Source organism: Curcuma longa, chromosome 4 (genome assembly GCF_044706935.1).
Source record: "Curcuma longa cultivar G26 ecotype Majalengka, Jawa Barat chromosome 4, ITB_CL_G26_1.1, whole genome shotgun sequence".
Classification (NCBI taxonomy): domain Eukaryota; kingdom Viridiplantae; phylum Streptophyta; class Magnoliopsida; order Zingiberales; family Zingiberaceae; genus Curcuma; species Curcuma longa.
The window spans coordinates 13268747-13295945 of NC_133864.1; the positions used below are offsets into that span (position 1 = coordinate 13268747).

A 27199-nucleotide genomic window follows, 5' to 3' on the forward strand; every position below is an offset into this window, starting at 1 on the left:
CACAATAAAAAGATAAATAAAAAAACACAAATGACACATCACGATCAACATTCTATAATTATCCAAAGTTGTCTATTCCTCTTTTTATTTTTATTTTTGTTCATTTTTGATACGACTCCTAAGAATTAAAAGAATACTATGACATAAATAGAGTTAACTTGAATAAGCATTAAATACAAACAAGATTTACACCAAAATATAGATTCAAAATTTTGAAATGGTGCAAAATTAAAAATAAGCAAAAAGCGAATTGTCTATTTTAAATATAAATTTGAGACATTTTTAGACAATCTTAACACATCCTCAAACTAATTTCATTAAATATACAAAACATTTCTTTGTTTCTACTTAACATTTATCACACAAATATTCTTCTCAAATCAGGAAAACTCTCTTCCTATTGAAGACCATTGGAACCTCCATCATCTCAATTTAGCTTACAAGGCAATTCATGTTACTACAACAAAGATCGACTTAAACATTTTTTCCGAAGCATGTAGCTATACAACAATATCGTATAGAGAGAGTATTATTATGGCATTCCCCTCTTCCAGCTCTTCCATTCTGTTAACTGGACCAATAATCAAACTAGAACCAAAGAATGTCGACTATAAAACAACAAACTATGACGACCCTAAACAACTATAAAACTGAAGCTTCTTTTTTACAATCTGACGGGAGAATGGAGATAAATAATGACAAAGAATGGATTTACAGTATTCAAGATCAATGAATATCAACCAATGGAAAGGCATGATAAAAACCCTAAAGCCTCACTCTAAAAAATGGAAGGCTGGGTTTTGGAGGAGTTCCTCAGCTAGTCTGACCTCTGAGAAATCCTTTGCATGTAAAGAAGTCGACAAGTCATCGATTGAGAAGGGAATGCTGCATCCAATATACATAAAGGATGTCGAGTTACTATGAAATATGTAAGTATTAGGTTCAGGAACTTATTTAAAGAAGACTTCTTTTACCTAGAGTTGTCCTCTAACAAGTAGGAACTGCTTTCTGCACTGTTAGAATCTTCTGTCATGAGCACCCGCATGTTTGAAAGAACCTTCAAAATTGCATCAGATTAAACATTCAAGAGCCACTATTTACAGTAACTAAAGATCTAACTTTCAATAAAAAAAAATACTCTGACAGCAGAAATTAGTTTCATTCAATAGTTTTTTTCCATTTTTGGAAAAAAGATCAAAAAACAGTTTTGTCTAAATTACACTAGATTGAGAACCTAGTCTGAAAGTAAATGATGTCCAGTATAAAACAAGAGGCACTTTAAAGGAAAGAGTTACTGATAACTGAATACCTCTGAAGAGACACTCTTTGTGTCGTATTTGTCATCCCAGTACTGTTTACATATTCTATAAAGTTGCTGCACACTAAGAACCTATACAAGGAAAGAAATTACCTTAGCCATAGCATGATACAAAATCATTCCCACTGCGACAACTAAAAGAACATTACCACATTGAAAAAAATTCCTTTGCTCTTACCGGACACAGATCGTGCACTATCTCGTCGTAGGAAATCCTAGACTTCTGGAATATGACCTGAATATGATATAAAACTCAAACATGAGAATGATAATGGTTTTGCTCTTCTCCAGCAATATTAAAGAACTAGTCTTAGACTCTCACGGCCCTTGTTGCTTTCAATTGGAATTTCTACAAGTCATGCTTCAGAATGATTTCATCTCAACAAGAAAGATACAAAAGTTCACTTTTGCACCATATTGGGCCTAGCAGGGCCTTCAATGGCCCAAATATCAAATGAAACCGTATTTTATAGTTTTTGGATGATATTAGCATGGTGACAGCTGGGACAACAAAGGGCTGCAAATTTCTCACAAGTGGAGGTCATTCTGCATTCTAGAGACACCTAACTTGGATTTGATATTCTGACCATGCATCAGAATGGTCTTAACCCCATCCAAGGGTGTTAAAGGCACTTGTGATCCCAACAAGTTTATATGCCTCTTATGATAGTCAAATCAAAAGAAACGTCCTGGAGAAGGCAAATGCAGCATAACAATAGTGCGAGCAAGGATAAAATCAAGAAAAACAAGATGACATTGTGATTAGCTACCCAAGCATGAGCACATTATGACTAGTAGATATATATCAGAAGCTTCAATCCTATTGAAGTACCAAGTTAATTAGCAAACACAACATAAAATTTTGTTGTTGCAATTGCAGCACCCAATTTTTTATCATTATTTCATTTGCATACACTAACTTTTCAATTATGATCTGACTTGTGAATTTTAGCTAATTGTACTTAAAGTAGAGTTGACATATGGATTTTATCAGTGAACATACATGCAATATCATCAACTGGGCTTCTACCAATAATTGATCAAGAGCCACTCTTGAGGTTTATTATTTATCAAACTGGAATTTGGATCACGCAGAGTTCAATCAATGTGACCCGAGAAACTCTACAATAAGCTACCTTTACCTTAACAAATTTGCTAGCAAACTTACAGCATTATTATGCTAATGGAAAATGAATGACAACTTCAGAAAGATGCAGCAAAATCATGCAATAATCAGTAGACTTTTGGATGGAATATAGTGAGAAACTTCTGAGATTATATATGAAGTCATCTCTATGTCACTAATAAATATCCAGAAGCTTTTATCATACTGAATCGATAGTCTTCCTACTTTAGCTCAACTTTGCAGTTTAGATGCAGATTATTCCATTATATACAGCTACAAAGGACATGAGTTGGTATGTTTTCATGATTTCAAGAACACAAAACTTCAAAGACCTACACTGGCCAACACTGACAAAGCACTAAAAATCACATTTAAGTATCACATCGTATATAGGGTAAACCCGTAGTTAACTAAGGACATGAACAATATAATTAAATAAACTGGGGAAAATTTATATGCTAGATATGGAATTATAAAATGAAAAAATAGGCCAAATTGTACGTTCAAAACTAGAAGAAGCAAACCATGACATCCACTACATCATTGCCTCTATCTACTACAGTATCACAGTCCTTTCACAGGAGCAATGTTTCTTACCCAAAATAGTTGATTAAGTAAAAGATAATTTACCTAACAAGTATTGGTACTTATGTTGATACAAGAGGTTATATTTTGTTTTTAATAGAAACTATGCTCAGTTTGAAACCAAGATTACATAATCAACATTTGAATTCAGAACCAAAACATAAACACTCTCGTAATAGTTCGTTGGAAATAGTCATAATAACATTATACGTAATAGTGCACAAGATGATACAAGAAACTACATACCAAGAAACCAACAGCCTGTCTTATGTGCTTAAGCTCATCCCAGGATGATCCAGCATACTGCAATAAGCAAAAGTTCAGACTGGATCATCAGAATACAGAAGATAACTCATATTATATATATTACCTCAAATTTTGCTTTTGCACACCACAATTCCAACTCAGCTAAACCAGATTTAACATACTCTCCATTGCCGAAGGAACAACATTCACGGCGAAGAAGCAAACTGGCACAAGAAAGCAGTTACTTATGTGTTTATAGTAAAATTGATTTAACTACAATTAGTTTACCTGTTAAATAATTGTACATTTATGTATGAGAAAGTTTGCATATTCATCTTCTGAATGAGAATGGAAGGCACCTGAAAAGAACTAGGTCAGCCTTAAGTTTCAAACAGGATTTAACAGTTAGTTCCACATCAGATCAGATGGTTTACACAATTCTCTTGCAACATCTTAAGAAGGTCATCCAAGCTCTCAACAATGGTCTTCCAGTGATTACTTTGCCCTTGGTTTCCAAATGAACGCCCAGAGCCACGCAGCATAATTACCCTTGTTCTTGGAGCCTAATTGCAAAATCAAAAAATATCATCAATGATTCAATCAATAGATGCAGAGGATTAATAAAAAAAATTAGTAACCTTCACTAGGGTACAGCTTATTAGCAAAACCTAGGGCACCTTAAGATCCAACACAAATGACAGGCAGAACTTAGTTATAATATACCAGAAACATAATAATTTCAACAATGAAATTGACAAAAATATTTAAATTCTAGTGATAATGAAACCCTATGAAACGTCAAAACATGTATGGTGTATTTGTTCATGGAATGGAATTTATAGGGAAAAAATAATTATACCCATGGGATGCAAAAGACCTAAAATACAATAGGAATATGTATTTATTAGTTTGGTTTAGTTTGTTTGATAGAATGGATTAGATGGTTCATAAATTGATTTCGCCACTTTTGTAGTATTTAAGCAATTGAAAATTCTGCTGGCCATCAATAACTATTCTGACATCAACGGCCACAGCATTTCTAAATGACTGTTATAGTGTGGGTTTTCTTACTGTAGTAAATGTTAGAGGCTAAACCCGCCAAAGTCAATCCCAAGCCCGATTGAAAAAGGATGAGGGTTGCGCGTTAGATTGTTAGCCAGCAACTTTCAAGCAAATTTTCAATGAATGAATTCATCAAACTATTGTGCTAATACTATGATGTTCCCCATACGGAACGCGTTGCCCAACTATAATATCTTGGCAAGGATTGTTGCATCTACATGAAAACCTGAGTGTGTTAAATATGCAAGAGTTCTCGCATCATAAGTTGAGTAAGAGCAATATTATAAAAAAATTAATTGTCAAAGATTTGGAACATAAAATCTAGGGATGCTCATTAGTAAAATAATGGAAGTAGTAGATACGATAATTAAAAGAAGAATTAATATTTTGTGTGTATAAGAGACAAAATGAATAGATAAGAAGGCAAAGATGATAGAGAATTTGAATTTTTAATTAGGGTGCATATAAAGGAGTAAAACAAGAAATGGAGTAAATATTGTTGTTGATAATTCGCTATAGGATAAAGTAGTAGGAGTAGTTAGAAAGGGAATAGGATTATAGCTTTCAAGCTAGTAATGGCGAAAGAAACTAATGTAATTAGCATGTATGCACCTAAAGTAAAATTAGATGAACACACCAAATTTATATTTTGGGACAACCTAGATGAGGTATTACAAAATATTCCATCAACCAAAATGATTTTAATAGGAAGAGATCTAAATGGGCATATAAGAGTGAAAAATGAGGAATATGATAGGATGCAAGGGGGTTATGGATGAAATAAAAAATAAAGAAAAGAAAATTATATTAAATTTTGCGATAACATATGAGCTTATACTAACTAATAATTTTTTTAAGAAAAGAAAAGAACATTTGATCACGTTCAAAAGTGATAATAATAAATCGCAAATTGACTTTTTTATTATTAGTAAAAATGATAGAAAGATTTGTAAATATTATAAGGTCATCCCTGGAGAAAATTTAACTATCCAACATAAATTAGTGTTGAATAAACGCCTCAAGCATAGTATTAATAGAATGAAAATATGCATGACTCATAAAATTAAGTGGTGGAAGTTAAAGGATGGGAAGCAAAACATATTTAAGGAGAAACTAGAAATACAAGTATTAGAAGAAATATATGGCAACTCAAATATGGCATAGGATAAGATGATATCAAAGTTGAAAATAGTAGCCAATAATGTACTCAGTGAGTCAAAGGGACGTACACTACCAAATAAAAAATTTTGATGGTAGAATGTAAGTACAGGAGAAAGTAAAAAAATTATATACTTGTAAGAATGTGGAAAACTTTAAAAAATATACAATAGCCAAGAAAGAGGTCAAGAAAGCAGTGAATGAAATTAAGAATGAAACTTTTGAACACTTATATTAAAAATTAGATATAAAAGAAGAAAAAAGAGACATTTATAGAATAGCTAAAGCGAGAGTGAGGAAGACAGGAGATTTTATCTAATAAGATGTTTTAAAAATGAATGCAATAGGATACTAATAAATGATGAAGAAATAAAAAAGTAATGAAAGAAATATTTTCATCAACTTTTTAATGAAGGTTTAGATGACCAACATAACTTAGATAATTTAAGTAGGTCACATGAGTATATAAATTAAAATTTTTATAGTAAAATTCAAAATTCAGAAGTAGAGCAAGCTTTAAATGGGATGTAAAATGAAAAAACAATTGGACCAGATGATATTCTGATAAAGATATGTAAGTGTTTTGAGAAACAAGGTATTGAATGACTTACAAAATTATTCAACGTCATATTGAAAATTAAAAAAATATCTTACCAGTGGAGGATAAATACTTTAATTCCCTTATATAAGAATAAAGGAGACATACAAAATTATGCAAACTATAAAGGTATTAAACTAATAAGTCATACCATGAAACTTTGAGAAAGAATAATAGAAAAAGGCTAAAGAATGAGACAACAATGATAGAAAATTAATTTAGATTTATGCCTGGAAGATTGACAATAGAAATTATATATATTCTCAGGCAACTAATTGAAAAGTATCGGGAACAGAAGCAAGACTTACACATGGTATTCGTTGATCTAGAAAAAGTTTATGATAGAATTCCAAAAAAAAGTATATGAAAATTTTCAATAAAGACAAGAGTTAGCATAGTATATATTGAACTAATTAAGGATATGTATAAGGACGTAATGACAAGAGTGAAGATTTTAGGCAGATTAATCAAAACGTTTCCCATAAAGATAAAGTTACATTGAGGATTAACTTTAAATCTCTATATACACTAATCATGGATGAACTCGCTGGACACATCCAAGATATAGTACCGCGATACATGTTGTTTGTAGCAAATATATTATTTTGATAAATGAGACATGTGAAGGAGTATATGCTAAACTCGAATCTTGACAAAAAAACGTAGAAGTGAAAAATATATGAAATTTAAATTTAGCAATACTAAACGTAATAAGATAATTATTAAGATAAGAGATGAAAAGTTGTCTGTAACTGACAGTTTTAAATATTTAGGATCATTTTTGTAAAATGATGAAGGGATTGAGAAAGATATCTTATGTAGAATACAAATAAGATGGTTAAAATGAAGGAGAGCATCAGGTATTCTTTGTGGTCGTAAAATACATCTAAAGCTTAAATAAAAGTTTTACAAAATGATCGTTAAACCTACTATATTGTATGGAACTGAATGTTGGACTATAACTCAAGCACATGAGCAGAAGATGAGAGTTGTAGAGATGAGAATGTTAAGGTGGATGTGCGGACATATAAGGATGGACAAGATAAAAAATGAAAATATTAGAAAGAAAGTCGGGATTGCACCTATTGAGGAAAAACCCCGAGAGACACGTTTAAGATGATACGGACATGTACATAGACAACTAATAGATGCTCCAATTAGACAAAGTGAAACTATAACAAATAAGCACATCAAACGAGGAATAGGAAGATAAAAAAAGGCTTAGTTAGCAAAAATAAAACGAGATAAAATTTATTTAAATATAAATGATGATATAGTAGGGGATAAAATTCAATGGCGTAGAAGGATCCATATAGCCGACTCCATCTAGTGGTATAAGGCTTGGTTGTTATTGTTGTTGTAGTAATGTTAAAGGCTATAACTATAGCCACTCAAGATATGGTTCTACCTAATTTCATCTATATGCACTACATTTGTTCCTAGAAACAAGAAATAGAATAGCTATCCTTAGGTCAAAATGGAATAGGCAAAAATGGAAGTAATTATTCGTTAATTTGGTCTATGAAAAACAACAATTTTAACATATTAGAATAAGTATTCCTACATTTGATGTTAGAAAGCTAAGAAGGATTAAGTGGGATAACAAATCTAAAAGAAGTGGTATTTTAGGTTCAATGTGCAACCAAGCATAAGAACAGCCATTCTGTTAAAAGTCAGGAGGCAATAGCTGTTCCTGCAAAACTAAACATACAGTTGCTACATTAGGAACTTAACTTCTGGGAAATTAGAATATACACTACATATAACAGATGCATAGTACCTGTATACACAATGAAAGCAAAGAAGATAAGTCCTTTTTCACATTGTCTCGAATCATTCCATACATCTTCTCCACAAAAGCTGTTAGCTGTTGCTTGAAAAGCAAGGCAGGGTATTTTGCTTCAACTTGGCGCACAACATCCAGGCCATCCACAGCAATGTTAGTAAAAGATGCCGAAGAACGAAATGACTGGTGATGAATAATGTAGACAGTTAGTTCTTTTCCAACAAACTACCCAAAAGATTAAGAACAATCTAGACATCCAAAACAGTCACATAATAACAGAGCATCAGTAAACACAGCTGTTATGACATACTTGAGTCATTCTCCCAAATAATGACGTGGGAGCAGGAGGTTTTTGATGTGGATTAGCTCCAGCTGCACCAGGAGGCTTAATGCTTTTTTGCAGCAAGAACAATAAACTCGAAGCATTTGATAGCCAATAAGCAAGATGATCATTAGACTCTTCATTCTGCAAGACAGATTCTACTAAGTTGGCATAACACATACAAACTAATGAACAACAACCAACAGTTAAAACAAACATAATAAGATTTCATGCAAATAGAATGTCATTAGATAAAAAATCACATATTCAAGCCAAATAAAGTTCACCTTTTTCATGAAAATGACCAAATTCCCGAATATCTAAACACATTCTGTATGTTTTAAGTGTTTTAAGAGTGAGAAAAGTGTTCACATCTAGAAAATTAAGAAATCAATGCGTTGATCTCAAGAGCAAATGGCACAAAAATATCAAGAACAAGTGATAACATATATGAGATGGTAATATAATTGGTATCAAATAAAAAGGCAGAATATCAAAGAGGTAACTTGCCCACTGACGTCAGGTTATGAAGTAGTTTGACTCTCTATACTTCATATTGGTGACTAATTATAAGAGTATAAGATTAGTCTCCAGGCACATTACAGTGAAAGAAATTGAAGTCAGATGTAGTACATGATCCACTAAAGGATATGGGTTTCAGCTGGGCAAGGTAATTAGTACTTATGTACAAGGATTAAAAAACCATCCACTGCCAGATAGCTCAATCAAAATTTTCGATTTCGCTGGCTAACCGACACGAGAAAACTTCTGAAGACACAATATGTCTCCCGATTGATTCCGAAAGGTGATTCCTTCTCCATGAGCAATTAAGCCAGGGACAGAGAGTTCTCATTCCTCAGCAACTCCAGAATGTGATTCCTTCCTCCACATGCGACAAAGTTGACCAACAGAGCGTTCTCATTCCTTAGTATCTCAGAATGTCATTCCGCAGAGTAACAAAAGTGGTATATGAAGAGTTCCTCCCTCTGCGAGCAACTACTTCCTTCCTCCCCAATTCCTTTGGAATTCCGCAGAGGTTATGACTTCTTGTAGAGGTGCAAATGGGTCATGTCACCCATAACCCAGCATGGCTTGCCAAAAGTTGGATCACGTTGTGCAGAGCCTAGCTTGGAAAACAGGTCAGAGTTGAGTGGCAGTGGCTCGGCCTGCATGCCAAGCTGGACTGACATTGGTCTAAGGGTGTTTCAAATAGTTTTTCAGATTTGTGATATTCAGCTGAAAAACTTGGCGAATTGAAAAAAAAAATGAAAATGCCGGTGTAACCAAACCAGAACAAGAGGATAATGGTAAAATTAGACGCATCTAGCTAGAGCACAACAAAACACTGAACTAATTGATCTATTTTTCCAAACATAGTAAGTAGGATGCTGAATTTACATTATTTTCTTATGAGTAATGGTAATGCATACTATAGATCAATCAAGTCTTTACAGCATAATCATTTTCATTTTCCTTTATATGGGAAACCTGTAATATTAATAGCTATTTGATTTTTTTTAATTATTATCATTATTTTAACAGCAATGGTAGATTACCTCAATCGCAGACCCAATCATCTGGATGAGACGATCAAAAACACTTGTCCTTTCAGCTTCAAAGGATTTCCAGTGAAGAAGACATTTATACATAGTTAATGCAGCTACTGGCTTTCCCTGACTAAACCCAATATTTCTGCTGACGCAACTGATTAGGGCATCAACACTCTCCTGGGAAGAAAGATTGATCATCATAAAGAGTGAGGAGGCAGTGATAGCTTAGCTTTAAGGAACATGTGACACTCACAAGCTGTCTCTCAGCATTAAATTTGTTCAGCTTAGCATCAGCATTTGCACGGTCCTTGATAGCTGGTGGGGCACTCTAAGGGATAGATTAAGTTTAGGGATGCTAGTCATTAATTACATCTCAGTCTGAACACACATGAGATCATTAAAAATATATATATATAAGAAACATCCTTTACCTTAGGATCTTCAACATGATGATTCCCATTCTCCAAATTCTGTCATGAAAGACAAATAAGAGTATAAGGAACAAATGAAAAGAAAAAAAATGTAAGAAACAGACCATAATTACATCAAAATTACTACATGTTTGGTAGGAGTTGATGGAATTGATAAATGCTCAGACATGCGTTTCACAGGGGAATGCAATAATGTCTGCTGCCGCAGAATCTGGTTCTCAGATTCCATGTTAGAAAGTTTCTCTTTAAATCTGTCACCAAATTGACAGGCACCAAATGAATTTGAGAAACAAAACCAGAAAATGAGACGTAATATATATCAGTGTGACAATATTGTTTGCAAAAAGATGCGAAAGGGTAAATGTATAGTAGAAAGCAGAGGTAAATTATAAAAACCTCTGCACTGAATTGTTCAACTGAATTATCTTAGTCTCAGCATCCATGGCCTTCTTCAGCCTTTCCTCACTGATTCTACTTGTCTCTTCAAACTTCTTCTCAGTTTCATCAATCTTTGTTTCCAAAGAGCTCAGCAAAGCCTACAAAAATATGGATATGAAGAATGCCTTGTATGATGTATTGATAGTGACAAAATATGAAAGATGAAAAGGAAGTGAATTTGAAAAAAAAAAAAGGAAAATTGAGAAGACAATTGCATTGAAGATACAGATCTAGGTAGTCAATAGGGATAGTAGAGAAGCAAAATAAACCATTAATGTCAATCTCACCTTAAGCTTCTCATTCTCATCCCTAAGCTTATCCATCTGAACTGTGTCGACAACAGGAACCTCTTTAATAATAGGAGCTACTTCAGCAGCTTTTTTGGCAGCCTCACGTTCCTTAATCAACAAAGACTTAGTCTCCTTGCATTGTTGTTGCATCTCTTGCAAAGCAGCTTGCAATTTCACATTCTCCTGGGTCTTAGCTTCCTCAAGATCAGCCTACAAAAAATAAATTGTTAACTATTTCACATGTGTGAGATAAAGCTAATGCAAAAGAAGTACAGGAATTCAACAACTATCCATATTAAGAATTGATATCCCACAGCAGTATAAGAGATAAGCAATTAGTAAGAAACTGAACAAACTAAGATATGGGGGAATTTTTGTGGTTTTCCTTTCCCCTTGTTCAGTAAAATCAGCTTGAGACAGGCAGGACCATATCTTCTGTGACATGTGAGTCTTACCCAATACCCAAAACTGAGTCAAAACACAAGTTGACTTGTACAGATCAATTTAGATCATAGGATTACACAATACTATGGTTGCACATGAGTTTGACATTACCACCCAATAAAACAGACTCAAGTCTAATTTAGAAATTTACACGAGTTTAATTACATCCGCCAATTAAAACCTCTAATTTAAAAATCTAAAATAAAAATAAATTTTGCATATAAACAAAACAATAGCAAAATTCTATTAGAAAAATGATGATTTATTCAGGTAGAATTCAAAACTCCACCTGACCAATTCTATGCTTGAATTTTCTAAGAAATTAGAAATTGATTTTCCATGTAAAACAGAGCACAGAAATTCTTATTTGATTTTCAGAGAAAAATTTAGTCCTCAAAATGTACCAATAAGATCAATTTAGCTTCAATTGCATTGACCAACAAGCTTAGAAATGCAATATGTGATTTTAAAACTATTTAGTTTCAACTGCACCAAACAACAAATTTAACCTCATTGGGTCAATTTTTCCAAGAAATTGTTTGTGTTTCTCTTTATTGATCCCCAAAAATCAGATTGGAGCAGCTAACCAGTACCCACTCTTAACAATAAGTTGAAGACCTTTTTACGATGATTTAAGTTTCAATAGATCAATGGATAGGAACTGAACTCATAAACATTGGTCATAATCGACTATTTATGTGAAGACTTCTAGTTGCACACGAAATGATTTTCAATATAGGTCACTGCTTTGAGAAAATGGGCTTCAAACGTGCCATTTAAGAAATGCATTTACCCCAAAACTAGTCAAATGCTATAAAACATCATCAAGCATACCCTTCTTTTATTTCTGGTGGAAATTGAGATCCTTTTTGGGTAGTTTCTACCCTAAATACCAATAGGCATGACAGATGAAATCTATTTTCTTCCAAAATCATGAGTATAGGAGAAATACTTTTTAAAAAAAAATTTTAAAAAAATTTGGTGTGCAGCATATAGCCAATTAGGCCATTTTAAATAGCAACGCACTATCAAAAAAAGGATCCTTTTTGTTTGGACAACCATATAGAAAATATGGTTTCTAATAGAGTCAAGTAAAAGGGAGCAGTGATGATCTTTACTCTCATGCGCTTTTCCAATTGCAGGCGCCATGTAAGTTCTTCAACTTGCTTTTCCAACTTATTCTTGGCAGCTTGAAGGGCACCAGTTTCTCTAGCCGCCTGGAAAGGACAGAACAGATATAGTGCTGCATTTGATACTAAGACATATGGCATAAACAACAGATACATAAGATTGCTCAGCAGTTTATAATTTAATTTTTTTAAATATAATGACCCAAATAGGGTATCGATTAAAAAATTATAAACTGTCATCTATCATAATAATTGAAACTCCATAGCAAAGTAGCTTAGATTTAATAAAACATAGTGTTGCCATGTCCTTGACAACAATTTATACACTAAGTTAAACCCATGTAACTCAGTAATAATCTGCAAAACAGTTTAAAGGAATAAAATTAGTTACCATTTTAAGCTTCCGCAACTCTCTTCTTGCAACCTTCCCTCTCCAAGCACATTGACTAGTGATAACAGCTTTCTTCATCCTTGAGTAATCCGAGCAAGCCAAGTATTTACGGCAATGACTCTGAAAAAAATTGTTGGGCTTGAGGATTAACCAGTTTATTATTCTCAAGCTAACAAAAATGCTAGAGAAAAAAGATAGATTAACCTGACCATTACTATTCGCTAGGTATTGAGAGTTAACCAGCAAAAGTCAAATTTAGTGCAAGAAAGCTTCAAGATATATTTGAACTCTTTAAAGTTTTTTTATTTCATTATTGCTAGTCAGTGCACACAAACTAGATGTGTGATATGTTAATGCCTAAGAAGCAATCCTTAACGTACCTGAATGATAATAGCAGCTCTTGTCTGCCGCCTGAAATGAAGTTCCTCACGAGCAACCATTCCCCTTAAACCAGTTTGGATGGTAACAACCGAAGATAGTAACATTTTGTAAGCAATCCTTGCAAGATGCATCCGGAAAATTGTCTGAATATTAAGTGCAGCAGCTTGTCTCCGCATATTTTCATAAATCTGTCTTGCAAGTTCACCTTCAAAGAACATGAGAACAGTGGCTTACATCAGCTAAAAGATTGAAAGATTATGTAGCAGAAATCATTGGTGAGAACCAATTTTTAGTAGATACCTCTGCATATGGTCTGAATCTGTCTGACCGAATTCTTAAGCACAATGAAATTTTTACGGGCCAGGTATGACCGAACTTTTCTTTGGATTGTGCCAGCAGATCTTCCCAGTACTTCATTCCTACGAGCATCAAGTTCAGCCATTTGACCAGCCCGAAGAAACACCTTCGACTTTCCAATCTAAACAGTTCAAATTTAGAAGTTAGATGAATCATCAGCAATGGAACTAGCTTGCTTAAACATATCAACTCCCGATAGGACCAGGATTTTCACCATAATCATAATTTTAATCCCCCCAAACAAGGAATTTATTTGCAAATTTTGATGATCAACTATTCTGAATGCAATATGAAATCTCAAATTATGGAGGCTGAACATAAAACATGAGAATATGCATGACAACTCATCAGATCAATTTAATCCAATTTGGAGGACTAGCAAAAATTTAGGTATACCACAACATTTTACCCAGTCTTATCAAGTTCTAATCAAAGTTGTTTAGAAGAATATCCAGCTGTTATAATACAAGTGTAAGTACTCAGTGCCAATAGAATGAAAAGGGAAGCAACGGGTAAGGAAGAAAGATCCAAAGTTCTTGCAACACAGGAGCCCAGTCCTGATAGGTTCAAAATAAAAGAAAATAAACAAACACTTTTCAGAAAAAAGGTACTTAGATAAGATACTTGAGCAAACATAAAAAAGAAAAGTACTTGAGTATTGCAGATAATTTTCTTTAGTAAATATCACCTGGTAAGCTTTGAGACCTGTCTTCTCTAACAACCTCTTTGCGGCAGTCAACTCATCACAACTGCTAGGCAAAGAATAACGGAAGAGTGAGATTAAACAAATATCAATATCTTCCCATAAAATAGCACTCAGATATACAATACCTTCCATCCAAAACCTCTGGTGAAAGAATGCCAAAACGGTCAATAAATTCACAAAATGACCGTCTAGTCGGATATCCAGCACAACTTATTCTAATAGCCTCCATCACTCCCTAAACAAAGAAATGATGTAACATCAGGCACAACTGACTCTTTCTACTAGAACAGCTAATTGAAAATCTTACCCCACAACGGAGCTGCTGAAGAACATTTTGATTCTCAAATATTGTCGGTTTCAAGAGATTGTTGGGTTTAACGCAGCGAATGTAATGTGGTTCAGTGGCACTTAGAGTTTCTAGGAGAGATTGCAGTTGTTGCTGCGTAGTCATAGGAGATCACATTTATAAAATGACAAATTGATAGAATAGTCATTGCAGTTGTTGAACCTTATATATATATATATATATATATATACACACACACCCACACCAGTTTACCTTAAATCTCGAGCCTATCGATGAGAATTTTGAAGATTTTGATGCATCATCAGAAAGTGGCGGAAATAAACTTGAAACAAAAGAACATTTAGAGGCACTTAAAAGAGCCTGATGCTCAGCAACCACGTAGTCCTTGTTCTTGTCTAAGAATAACTCCGTCTGATATGTAACCTATATGAGGGATACCCTACTTAGATCATAATATGATTTACAGGAAATCACTATTGGACATGAATAAAGGTACTCACTTCACCAGCATAGTGACAAATGGTAAAGTCAGACCGAGATAATTTGGGCTTGCTAAAGCGGTTGTGATTTTTAAAAGCCTGGTAGAGCTTCTGAGCAAAGGTTTCATGTGTTGATCTTGGCAACATGCTGCACAAAGAACAAGAAGAAAAGAAATAACTTAAACATCCTTTCAACCAATTCATAAAAAACAAAGACATTTAGTGTTAGATGCCAGCAATTTACCAAGCCTCATCTAGGAGAGCAATGATTCCACCAGGTTTCTGATAGACAAAAAACCAAAAAAGAAAATTAAGAACCTAAACAAAATATTATGTGGATGATGTGTATCGATATTGATTAGCTAACCACTTATCCCAAAAGCTCGAGTTGTTAGGAAAATGATCAATTTATATATTCATATTGCTAACACATATTGTAACATTTGATGTGTTGTCCACAACCTACCCAACATTCTGACACAGTATGGTTGGCCATATAAATTGGTGTTAACGTGCAATGTCATATGTCATATTTGCAAATTACTTATGAGATAAATACATAAACAACAAAAAAAATACAACCAATCTCTTTGACCTTTTTTGGGAAATTTTATGTGCACAATAAGCATACTCGTTCGTGATTTTGAAGCCTCCTCTTTGTGCATAGGGCATGGCATGTCTACTAGAGGGAAGAGGAGAAAGCAAGGAAGATTTTCAGGAAAGAAAGGAAGGAGAGGAGAGAGATTTTCTTTATTTTGTCTACTTGAAAAGAGAGGAAAGAAGGGGAAATGTGAGAAAATGACAAAATTAAACATTCCACTAGTCTTTCAGAACTTTCCATTCCTTCATGCTTCTTCCTGTCTTCCATCAGATTTTGAATTAAAAGAAAAGGTGGGGACATGAGCTCCAAATTGCACTGGTCCTTCTCTTCACATTTCTTCTTCGAACAACCTTTTTTGCCTGTTTTCTGCCTTTTAAAATCAGACAAAATACTAAGCTTGAATTATAAAATGTACGCAGGGCCAGACTGATTAGTCCACTTTTAGAAGTTGGGAACATAAAACTGGTTTGTAAATGAACTATAAGTTTAGGGCTTGTAGACTGAAGCACCTTTATTTGGAACTCACCTCAGTTATTAAGGCCATTTTGACTGTTTAATGCATGGAATTTAAAACTCTGCTAAGTACATGGGTTAGGATCGTGAATCTGGTTCCTAATACAGTGGGATTGGGCAGTGAGTGTGGTCCAATGAAAGGGATCACAGTTCGTGGCACAGACCACATCATTGTGCATAGTTTCGTTTCCAGCATGCATGGGCACCTAGCCCAATGAGTACCTTGGTAAGTCTGTTGAAGAGATGGCAATTATATAGGATGTTCGTGACCAGAGAACTTGAAGAGGAGGATGTTTTCTTTTAAACAACTTTTGATGGCCATAGGCCGAGATGAGATTTGTTTATTTCTCCACCATTGTTGAGAGAGTCTAGGGAGGAGAGTGAGAGCTTTGGTACACAATGAGTGGGCAGCATCTTGTTTGTGTTTCTTCATACTTCGTACAGGCAACAACCTGTCTGTACTTCTTTATACTTTTGCTCTCATACTATATAGACTTGAGCTCTCTATGTTCTTTGCTCTCTTTTTTTTTTGTGGGAACTTGTGTTTGCTATTTTTTTTTTTTTGGATAAAGGTAAATTGTATCAAAAGAGTTTCATGACCCTAAGTCATGATCTTACATGGGGAGCATTCAAAAATCTAAAGACATGTGTTTGGACCTTCATAAACTTCCCTCAATGCTAGGAACTGTACCCTCATATTGACATCGGTTGCGAGTTTACCAAATCAAGTAAATCATACATGCAATACCCAAATGCCAGACTTTATTGAGCATGCTACTCCCACTGAACCTGCACTGGAAGAGGTTCAACATAGCTTCTGCTATCCAAAATCTGTCGCTCATATGCAGCCATCGTCGGACCTTTAGCCATAGAGGTTTAATGGTCGAGCAGCTAAAGAAAATGTGGTTTGTCGTCTCATCCTCCCGCCGACACAAAGGACATGTCTTGCAGTCTTCGTACACCAATTTGCCCTTGGTGCATGTTTTGTCATTTGCAAGAAGTCACGTGACGAATTAGTGCTTTAGCATGATATACGGCCTCCATATAACCTCTACCCATGGCTTTCTGTTGGCCAGTGGCTTGAAGAAGTCATATGCGGCGGCAGTGTCACGCGTTGTTCAAGAGCGAACCATTAATCTAGTAGACCCACATTGTCACTAGGTCGCACCGCCTCCGTAGTCAATGCCTCCGCACTGGGTGCTTCAGCTCTGCACACCGTCATAGCACTGGGTGCCTCCGCTCTATGCGCCAGCCTAGTGCGCACCACCACCGCACTAGGTACCTCCACTCCTCGAGCCGCTATGGCATTGAGTACCTCCACTCTACGCTCCGCCTCAGCACACCACCATGGCACTAGATGCCTCCCCTCTGCGCACCAGCCTGGTGTGCACTGCCTCTGCACTGGGTGTCTCCGCTCTGCACATCATCAAGGCATTGTGTGCTCTGCTCTCAGCATTAACCTGGTGCGCACCGCCTCCACATGGGATGCCTCCGCTCTACGCGTCGTCAAGCCACTAAGTGTGTCTTCTCTCCGAGCCAGCCTGGGTTGCGCCACTTCCGCACTAGGTGTCTCTGCTTTGTGCACCGCCATGGCACTGGGTGCCATGTGTTTGCTATTTTATAAGTATTGGAGGTGGCTCTCAACTGTCCACAAGGTATTTAGTGTATTACATCTACCAGAGGAGATAAGGATTCCACTATCATGCAACTTCATTATAGATAGAAGTCATCAATATAGGTACGCTAATTTTGAAATAAAGAGAATGGTTTGAGAAGGTAGGATTGAGAATCTACCCTATCAAGATCCTACCAATGGTCTTATAGAGTGTTCATTTCAGTAAGCGGTTAGAGCAACCTCAATCCCAACTAGTGACATTAAATCACAGATTGCATAATCCATATTGAAGATGTGGTTCATCTAGGACGTAAATAGTGGGTATAACAATGAGCGCAAAATTCATTTGTTATCAGAGATACTAAACAACAAAAAATTCTCTATTCAGAGTTTTAAGTTTCTTTGTGATGATTCAGAATATTAGATCTATCAACAAGATAGGGTCGATAGTTACTCTATATGATAAAGAAAAATAACACACATCAAAAAAAGAGCAAAAGCAAATGGAATATCTTAGTGACAAGAGTCATCAATAACAGCACTGTACCTAAAAGATAATAATGTCAATATGGTAGCCAACAAACCACATAAAAATGATAGAGATACATTTAACACAATTATGTTGGAGGTCGTACAAGTGCACATATGAAAGATGGAGATTTTATGGTGCCTCTCTAGGAACTTGTTCGGGAGCTAGCCCCTGATAATGGTTAAGATGTATTTGATGATGACTTGGTTTGGACTTTGATTACTAATTGATTGATTTGTTTGATGCTTTTGTGGCGACTACATGGTTGGCAAAAGAAGAAAGAGAACTCTATAGGCATGGCACAATGCAGGCGTGCCAAATTGAACCACGTGTTTCTGCATGTTGCCTTGTGGCCAAGGTGTCAAACTAGCTAGCTGCTTAAAAAACAAAGAAACAAAAGTCATCTCGATTTTTGGTGGATATTGGAAAGAGGCTGTAGAATTTCACCTAGAGAAACATGTTGAAGCTATATGATCCAATGACTGCTTGAGGTGAGATTTTACTTAATTTAACTTTCAGTATTGATGGAAGCGTCTAGGGGAGAATGAGAAAGATTTTATGGATGATATTTGGGCAACAAATTGTGTCAGTGTTTTTTATATACTTTTGCTCTCATATAAACTATACTGAGGTTCTCTATTACAACCTTATCTCGTTCTTGTCTATTTTATTGTGTTTTTCTGTTTGTGAGGAGGTTGTTTCGATTGCATACGATATGTTTGATCTGTTGCTTACTGCAAAAACTGAAAAATTTTCCATAAATGTTTGTGTTGGAAGTGATTCCAAAACGTAGTTGTGCCAGTCTCAATCTATATAGAGATATTTGAGACAATAGATTTGAGTATCTACCTTACTGGTGATGTTGATCACACATGATCTTTTGATAATATTGATTACAATAAGTGGTGAAAGAGTGACCTCAACCTCATCAATAAACTCACTGGCATGTTTTTATTTATTTGTATTTTAAATTATTTTAATATTTAAGTTAAATTTTTTATTTTTAATTAATATATTTATATTTTAAAAAAAATCAAAATCATATCGGCATGATATTATACCAAAACCGTATTGTTCCGATCATAAATCAAAATTCCAATACGGGTCGAAATTTTAAACCATGCTCTCTGGATCTATTAAAAATGAAGATTTCTTCTATTGAGGTTAAGCATCAAACCAGGTATCGAATGTCCAAGTGGCATGATTAAAGAGTTTGAAGGTTTTGGCAGCCTCTTGTTTACTGTCTATTGCTCAGACTCTATTATAACCTTTTGTGAGCATTGTTAAATCTCAACATGATTTTGGAACTTGCGAGAAAACCAGTAAGAACCTAATAAAACAAAAAAAGGTGTGCACAATAAAGGTAAACCTAGGCACATTAGTTCAAGCATTACAAAATGACTCGGGTAGCTCTTAATGTTTCTTATCCATTTGTGTCTTTCCTATCATTTTGTTTCCCAAACATGAAGTAAGGTACTAATAGAATCACCATAACATAAAATTTAGACCATGGTTAGAAAAAACAAAATCATAAATAAATACTTATAATTTGTAGATAGCAGTTAGTATGGACAAGTAATCAACGCACACCTTTTCGATAAGGTCAAGTATGTCCTGGTTATCAACAAACTCAATATAACTCCAGCTGATTTCTTCTTTAGTATATTCTTCTTGCTCCATCTTAAAGACATGCTGTAACCAAAGAAACAAAAAAACGTGATGGCTGCAAAACCTATGACAACTAGGTTTAAATTTTAATCATGCTGGAGTACAAACCTGATTGAAGTGCTGCTGCAATTTTTCATTTGTAAGATTGATACAGAACTGCTCAAAACTGTGAAACATATAATATTAGTGCCTATCTGGCAGTTTATATCCATGTTAACTAATAGGAAATCTACTGAAAAAATAGCCAAATAGGTCATATCAAAACACAGTTCTTGTTTGAAGAGGAATCCTGTAAAAGGCAGATGGTTCTAGGGTAATCTCACGCACAAGACTATGCCAATGCTGGATCTAGTAAGGTTCAATGCTGAAGGATCTGGCTAACAAATTGATTTGATGGAAATAATCCAAAGAACCAGGAGTTTCACATTGTTTATCCCATTATCTGAAATCTTGTCTTGTGTCGGGCAGAGCAATTGAAGCATACCGCTGGCAAATTATCAAAACCCAACACTGACCAGCGAAATATCTCATGTGCCACTCATCCCGATCGACAATTGTGCCGATGAATGATGTACACTTTGATACTTTTTGGATTGATTATCGAATTGCCAGTCTTACTCTAAAAAGTAAACATGCAAGAAGATTGTAGGAATAAAAATTATGCAAATTCATCTCGGCACATGTTAAAGTAAAAAAATGTGAAAAATCAATTTTAATTCACATACCTAATGGATATACTCTTACTAAAAGGAAAATATCAAAGTGAATGAGAATCAAATGAGTAAAAGTCATTTGAATTTATTTTGTTACCCTTTACCATATGTGAATGCATGCCATGTAGCAACACAGTACAGCAAAATAATAATATAATGCTATTTGGTATGCAATTGTTATAGCCTAATTTATATAAATAAATAAACAAAGTAAAAGAATGTCAAAGATGTAAAGCACATTTAAATTCATCTAGGCACAATTAGATGTGTTGAAGCGTGCCGGATGTCAACACAACAAGATGCCACCCATTACAACGAGTGACCAAACCCCCAACAAGGAATGATATTTCAAACTTTGGTTTACCCTACTATCAATCAATTTTCTCACATGTTAATTGCAAATACAAAAAAAATATTAGTCAAGTACCTGTTAGTTTTAAAACTCTCAAAGCCATATATGTCTAGCACCCCAATTAAGAACTTTGAATTAGGGTCTTGGCCAATTGAGCTGTTGATCTTGTTTACAAGCCTGCATACAGCATATTCAATTCAAATAACTTAACTGCAAGTTTTAGATATTTGTTAACTCAGATCAAATAAATGAAAAGAACCATGCAATAGCTAATCACAGAGTGACATAAAGCAATATACCAATCAAACAGTCTGGAGTAAACAATTTTTGCAAGGGCATCTCTACTTAAAGCTGCAGCTTCTGGGTCCAAGGTTTTTATTATATTCTCATCCCGAGTAACAATAACACGCTTACACAAAGAATCTTCAAGTGCCGTTGCATCACACCTAAAAAATTTTATTTCCTTAAAAAAATCAGATCCAATATGAACTCATACTAAAAACATAATGCTTAACAATTTTTACATAAATAGCTCAGCAGCAGTTCTCAAATGGAACCGTGACTTCTCATCTTTAGGTTGAGAAGAATCTGTTTCCCCTCCATCTACAAACTCAATATTTCCTAGATGAAGAATAGCAGCAACCACACGGAAAATAGCATCCTGAATAAATCAGTATACATAGTAAACAATAAAGTTCGGAAAAAATGAAATATGGACTTTCTTTTGCCACTCTCATGTGAGCCAAAAAAACAAACCTGTTCATCAGAATTGATGCCAATGATGTCCATAGCCTTTTTAGTTTCTAGATACTCCTCAGAGTCATTCACCCCATCAAGCTCATAGCAGTTGGATTGGTTAAGATAATGAAATGTTCTGGGATTTCCCAGCTTGTATCTTTGAATGTCCTTGATAACAGCATTTTTAAAATTTTAGAACTAAAGCAAAATTCTCGTGCGAACATAATAGTTTTGTGGTTTTTAATTAAGACGATAACCAAGAACATAGACGAGTATCCAAGAGATGCCATTGTCAAGGATGTTTTGTGAACAGTGAAGCACAATTTGCATTTATTAACCCATCAAACTAAATATAATTTAAGATGCAAACTTAAGAAAAGAAAACATACACACACACACACAAGACTAGCTAAAACAATCATTATCTTTAAAGAATCAAACCCAACCAAGAGCCACACGTGAGTTAAAAAAAAATATGGTCAGCAGAAAGAATTATTATAGAGATTGAAATGTTGCACTGTTTAGTACATGAGTAACAGATCAAAGATCTCCACCAGAGTCAGGCATCACTCTGTTGAACAAGTGTAAAAGTTATATACTGGTACAATCAAAACAAAGAGTGCCGGTAGAACAAACTAAACAGCTGCATGACGAAATCACACGTGACCAAACTCAGTAAAATGCTGCTCATTACCAGGTCATGTAATAATTATACATTCATGTACTTTGAAAGATTAAAAACACAACTAACCTCAAGATGCAGGGTATATATCATTATTGCATCTCTTCATATCAGGTAGGCTAATTGGAGATCACTGATTACCCTATTAGTTGCCAATTAGTGGTCAATTATTATCCATGCTAAAGGATCATCCCCTACTATTCATCACTCAGATGCATAGTTTGCAAAATCATGATCCTACGTAGGATCGATTTAGAATCAAGATCGGACAGTCGGGATCGAATCATATGATCCCATCAAAAACCTTTGAAACTTTATGGTACATGATTAATAAATTTAAAAAATATCTAAAAATGTCATTTGCATATAAATAGATTAATAATTTTACATATACATGTAATCGTCGATACTCGACAGTATGGATGACATTATTACATGTACAAAATTAAATTAACTAGTAAGTTAACTATCATTCTTCTATAATAACACTCGATAATATTTATATTTTCATATCACAAAATGAAATAGTATAAAATTTCTACTAACACAATAACAATAATAACATTCAACATCAAGAATGTTCCCTTGGTTCACAAGATGACTCAGTTTAAAGGTCAACAAAGCAATTAACGTAACGGAAGTTATTGAAACCTTTGATTCGAACACGAACACTGATAATAATCTTCAAAAGAACTATTGATTCAGTAGAATACCAGGCAATAAGAATCCAAAAACCCATCGTTTTGGGGAAAAGAAACGGCAAAATATTATTGATCAAAAACTAACTCAAAAATAACTAAACAGATGATTAAATAGTCTCAGAACTCTAATCCTAACTCTACAAAAGACGAAAATAACTTAAATTATAAAATATTCTAAAAGATAATAAAAAATTAAAAATCTTCCAAGCCTTCGAAAAGACTTTAAACGATATTTTGTGGATCTGAAATTGAGCGGTTATGGGTTTCACCCAATAACTAACTGTAGTTCTCTGAACAAATTTCGATTTGATATATTATAAATCCCGTGGTTCAACCGAGTCAAAAGTTATGGTCTCTCAAAATCTACCGATCATGTTCCGATCGTACTAATCCTGCTCTGATCCCACCGATCCTGCACCGATTCTACTACAAAAAAATGATCATGCACGATCCAAAATTGATTCGGTGTTCCAGATCCCAGGATTGCGATTTTGCAAACATGGCTCAGATGTTTCAAACTATCATGTTCCTTGTTTTTTACAAATATGGTAAAAGGATAAAGTTGGAAACAGTCCACCAAAATTAAGGAACAAAAAATCATATACACACATTCAGTTGCTCCTATTAACTATATCTAAGAAAGGTGGCAGAACCATTTTTCATGCACTTTAGACTATTGCCTATGATTATGCCAAACAAAATTAATCCTGTTTATCCCATGGTCCTCCAAAACCGTTCCTATTATTAGGGAATAGAAGAAATGGAATCATAGCATCTTGGGTTTGAGAATATTCAAAATATTAGCAGTCGATCAATATCTAAAATGCATACTTCTGGTGGTGCTGCACAAAGCATGTAAAAGCAATGATAGTTCCTTTCGGGATCAGATATTTGGCAAACTCGGGATCTTTCAAGAAGGTAAGTCCTGATGGCAGCTCCAGAAATCCTTCCCCTCTCATCAAACTGAATCTCAACAAATTTGCCAAAACGACTGCAGATACAACAATAACAAAAAATGTCATTTGAGCATGCATGAGAAAATTTAGCTGAACAAAAAAGAGGATATTATGACTGCTAAAAATTTCACTTTTCTGTACCTTGAGTTGTTGTTTCTTACTGTTTTTGCATTTCCAAAGGCTTCAAGAACAGGATTTGACTGTAGGAAAAGATAAATAAACAATGTTAGAGGAATTAGAAATGAAAAGGGAGAAGTTCAATAAAAAAACTATGTGACACCAAATGGCATAAGGTTCCTAATCCAAAATAGCAACGGGATGAAAATAAACCTGGAGCACTTGTTGCTCGACAGTCCTTCCTTCTGATACAGCTCGACCGCCCATGTAAGCAAGGTAACGCATAATCATCTTTGTGCTTTCAGTTTTACCTGCACCACTTTCCCCACTTACTAAAATTGATTGGCTTACTCCTTCATTTCTCATCAATCTGCATCAGAAGACACTAGTGATCAAAGCACAGTCCATGCACACACGACTAAGCATAAAGAACAGGAATTACCGAAAAGCTGCATCCGCAACAGCAAAAGGATGGGGACTTAATTCACCGAAAGCTGCTCCTTTATATTGTTCCATCATGTGGCTGTCGTACAGGTGATTCAAACGCCGGAAGGGATTGACAGCGATCAATATATTGCCAGTATAAGTCTGTTAACATAATTTCATTAATGAGCTGTTCTAAGCAATTCGAGATCAATAGGAAAAACAATCCTACAATGTGCAACAACTTTGAAATGAAAATGAGAAAATTTTCACAATGAGGACACAATGACTATGTACAAATTGTGCAATATGAGGAAGTCATCAGTTTGCTCAAAACAGAGAATGTCACTTGACCAATCACATGTAAATAACTACCATTTCAACTTCTATAATATTCACTCACGTAAATTTCATTCATGTCATATCTAGATCTCAAGTTTTGCAAAACTCCTGGTTCGTGCAAATAGGCAAGTTTTGTCATGTCATCTACTCCACAAGGTGAAGCTTCAGGATCCTTAGGGTGGACGCTAGAAATCTTGGCTGTTACCTGCATTGCAACATGAGATCATATTCAGGTCACAATTTAAATCATAGAATTCATTACTCTTGAGCGGTCTATACCAAAACAGATAGAGGAAAGAGAAAAAAGTGTTTAAAATATTAAGCAACACAAAGAAAATATGCTACTGAACTATTAAAGTTTCAGAAGCATAATCCATATGATAAAAAAACATAGACCCTAACATTATATGTAGCAAGACTTCTTAACTCTCGTCCATGAAAAAATATGCAATGCAAGTTCAAAGAGAACAAAGCACGCACCGTTTTTCCAGAAGTACAACAGATCTTAATCTCATCTCCCTTGGCCTCCAATACTTCTCCATCTATCCAAGCCAGATCAGGATCCTCAACCCAGACTTGTGATCCTACTACTATGCTGAACTTACTTGCCTGCCAGGGTTATTTACCATGTTAACAGTAGTTTCAATCATGTGTGGAGAGAACACAGCAAAGATAACCATCGAGTAAAAGAGCAATTTTTTGACGGCACTGCTTTGGAACCAATGCAATAGGTTGCACACATATTATTAGCAAAATATGTTGCACAAAAAAAAACCAGATTAGAGGCACTTTTACTGTCCGAAAACGAACTATATGCAAAAAATCAAAAACAGTCGAGCTAGAGCTAAACAATAAAAAGTCGCAAAACAAAAAGATCGTTACCATTATCCCCTACTATGGCAGAAAGCCAAGCGTTGTTCCCCGATGCTCCCTCAGAGCTCCCGTCAAACTCTATCAAGCATCAAATTAGAAAAACGCCCCCGATTTCTGGATCAAAATCCAATGTTCCCTCGGGTTCCACTTCCCCTCTGGTTTTAAAAATTGATTTCCTCCTCACCCCTTACCTACCGACACCGGGATCCACCTCCAACTTGCCCACACGGCCGAGATCGACTCCCACCAACGATGCACTAAGAGCTAGAAAGATCTGGCCCTCCCCCGCTGTCCTCCTCCACCCTACTCTTCCTCAAGCTAATGCCGATTTACCGAGATCGCTCTGCAGGGGAAGATCGAAGGCGAGGCAGCAGCGAGGATAGAATCTCTTCCTGCCGCCGGCTTCGATAGCCGCCCAAAAATCTCTCGCCGACTAGTTGCCTTCCTCCGTCCCCCTTTTATTTTCTTCTATTTTCCTTTTTTTTTATATTCAACTCCCTTCGGCTGCCTTCGTTTCACATGAACTAACGATACAGCGAACGCGTTGCGTACTCCAATTTCAAGTAACAAAACTTTACTGCGCCCAGCCAAACTGCCCTGGTCCCTCGAAAAAATTACTAAATTGCCACTCTCTACATTAAGCAGCTGCTCCTCTCCTTTTTCTGGTAAATCATTTAGAAACTTGGCTAATCAACAACGATACCTTCCTTAGTGAATTATTCTATTTATGGATTAATGGCGAAGATGGTTTAGCTTAACGTTATGCTATTTCTCAAAAGAATATACTGACAATGAGTCGTGATCCTAGTCGTTGTTTCTGAAACGGGACCGACGGCGACAAATTGCCTTCCAACTAAACAGTGAATGCCTACTAATAAATTCAATTGCGTACTTTGTGGAAAAACATTAGGAAATGCAATAATTAATATTTAGTTTTGATAACTATAACCGTCAAGTTAGATTAGGTCCGTCGGATTGATCTGTCTCGTCAAATAATTTAACAGATTGAGTTGAAATTTTATCAACCTAGATGAATTCAAATGAATTGACCCGTCTAAATCTGTGATCCATGTGAATTGTCCCGCGGCGGACTTGGATTGATCCGCGGATTAAAAAAATTTATTTATTTATTTTAAATTTTAAAATAAAAATAAAAAATTTAATAAATGAGTAGGTTTATCCATTTAAATTACAATTTAAATTTAAAAATTATAATTCAAATTTAAAAATTCTAACTTAATCAATTTAAATTATAATTTAAATTTAAAATT

General features: G+C 35.0%; 1 protein-coding gene across 1 annotated transcript; it reads right to left on the reverse strand.

The window, feature by feature from the left end:
• Window positions 1-611: 611 nt before the first annotated feature.
• LOC141828616 (myosin-6-like) lies at window positions 612-26347 on the reverse strand. The gene is made up of 39 exons (XM_074716069.1): window positions 25938-26347; window positions 25536-25664; window positions 25117-25260; window positions 24733-24878; window positions 24504-24660; window positions 24315-24373; window positions 24049-24208; window positions 21853-22002; window positions 21621-21757; window positions 21396-21542; window positions 21172-21273; window positions 20140-20197; window positions 19954-20055; window positions 15350-15387; window positions 15127-15253; window positions 14879-15049; window positions 14627-14758; window positions 14445-14554; window positions 14302-14362; window positions 13557-13734; window positions 13256-13461; window positions 12876-12995; window positions 12473-12571; window positions 10908-11120; window positions 10579-10718; window positions 10310-10433; window positions 10183-10221; window positions 10005-10079; window positions 9758-9928; window positions 8190-8345; window positions 7874-8062; window positions 3710-3838; window positions 3564-3634; window positions 3400-3499; window positions 3276-3332; window positions 1497-1553; window positions 1310-1390; window positions 975-1057; window positions 612-885 (listed from the first exon to the last, which is right to left on the reverse strand). Exons 1-39 carry the CDS (start codon window positions 25938-25940, stop codon window positions 774-776), a joined length of 4533 nt encoding a protein of 1510 aa, XP_074572170.1. The 5' UTR covers window positions 25941-26347; the 3' UTR covers window positions 612-773.
• Window positions 26348-27199: the final 852 nt, after the last annotated feature.

Bases quoted from the DNA above. Each gene is read 5' to 3' on its own strand.
- LOC141828616 (XM_074716069.1), bottom strand. The intron at 15,050-15,126 runs GTGAGTACCTTT...TCCCTCATATAG, and splicing joins TTTGTCACTATGCTGGTGAA to GTTACATATCAGACGGAGTT. The intron at 14,363-14,444 runs GTATTGTATATC...TTTGCCTAGCAG, and splicing joins CCAGAGGTTTTGGATGGAAG to TTGTGATGAGTTGACTGCCG.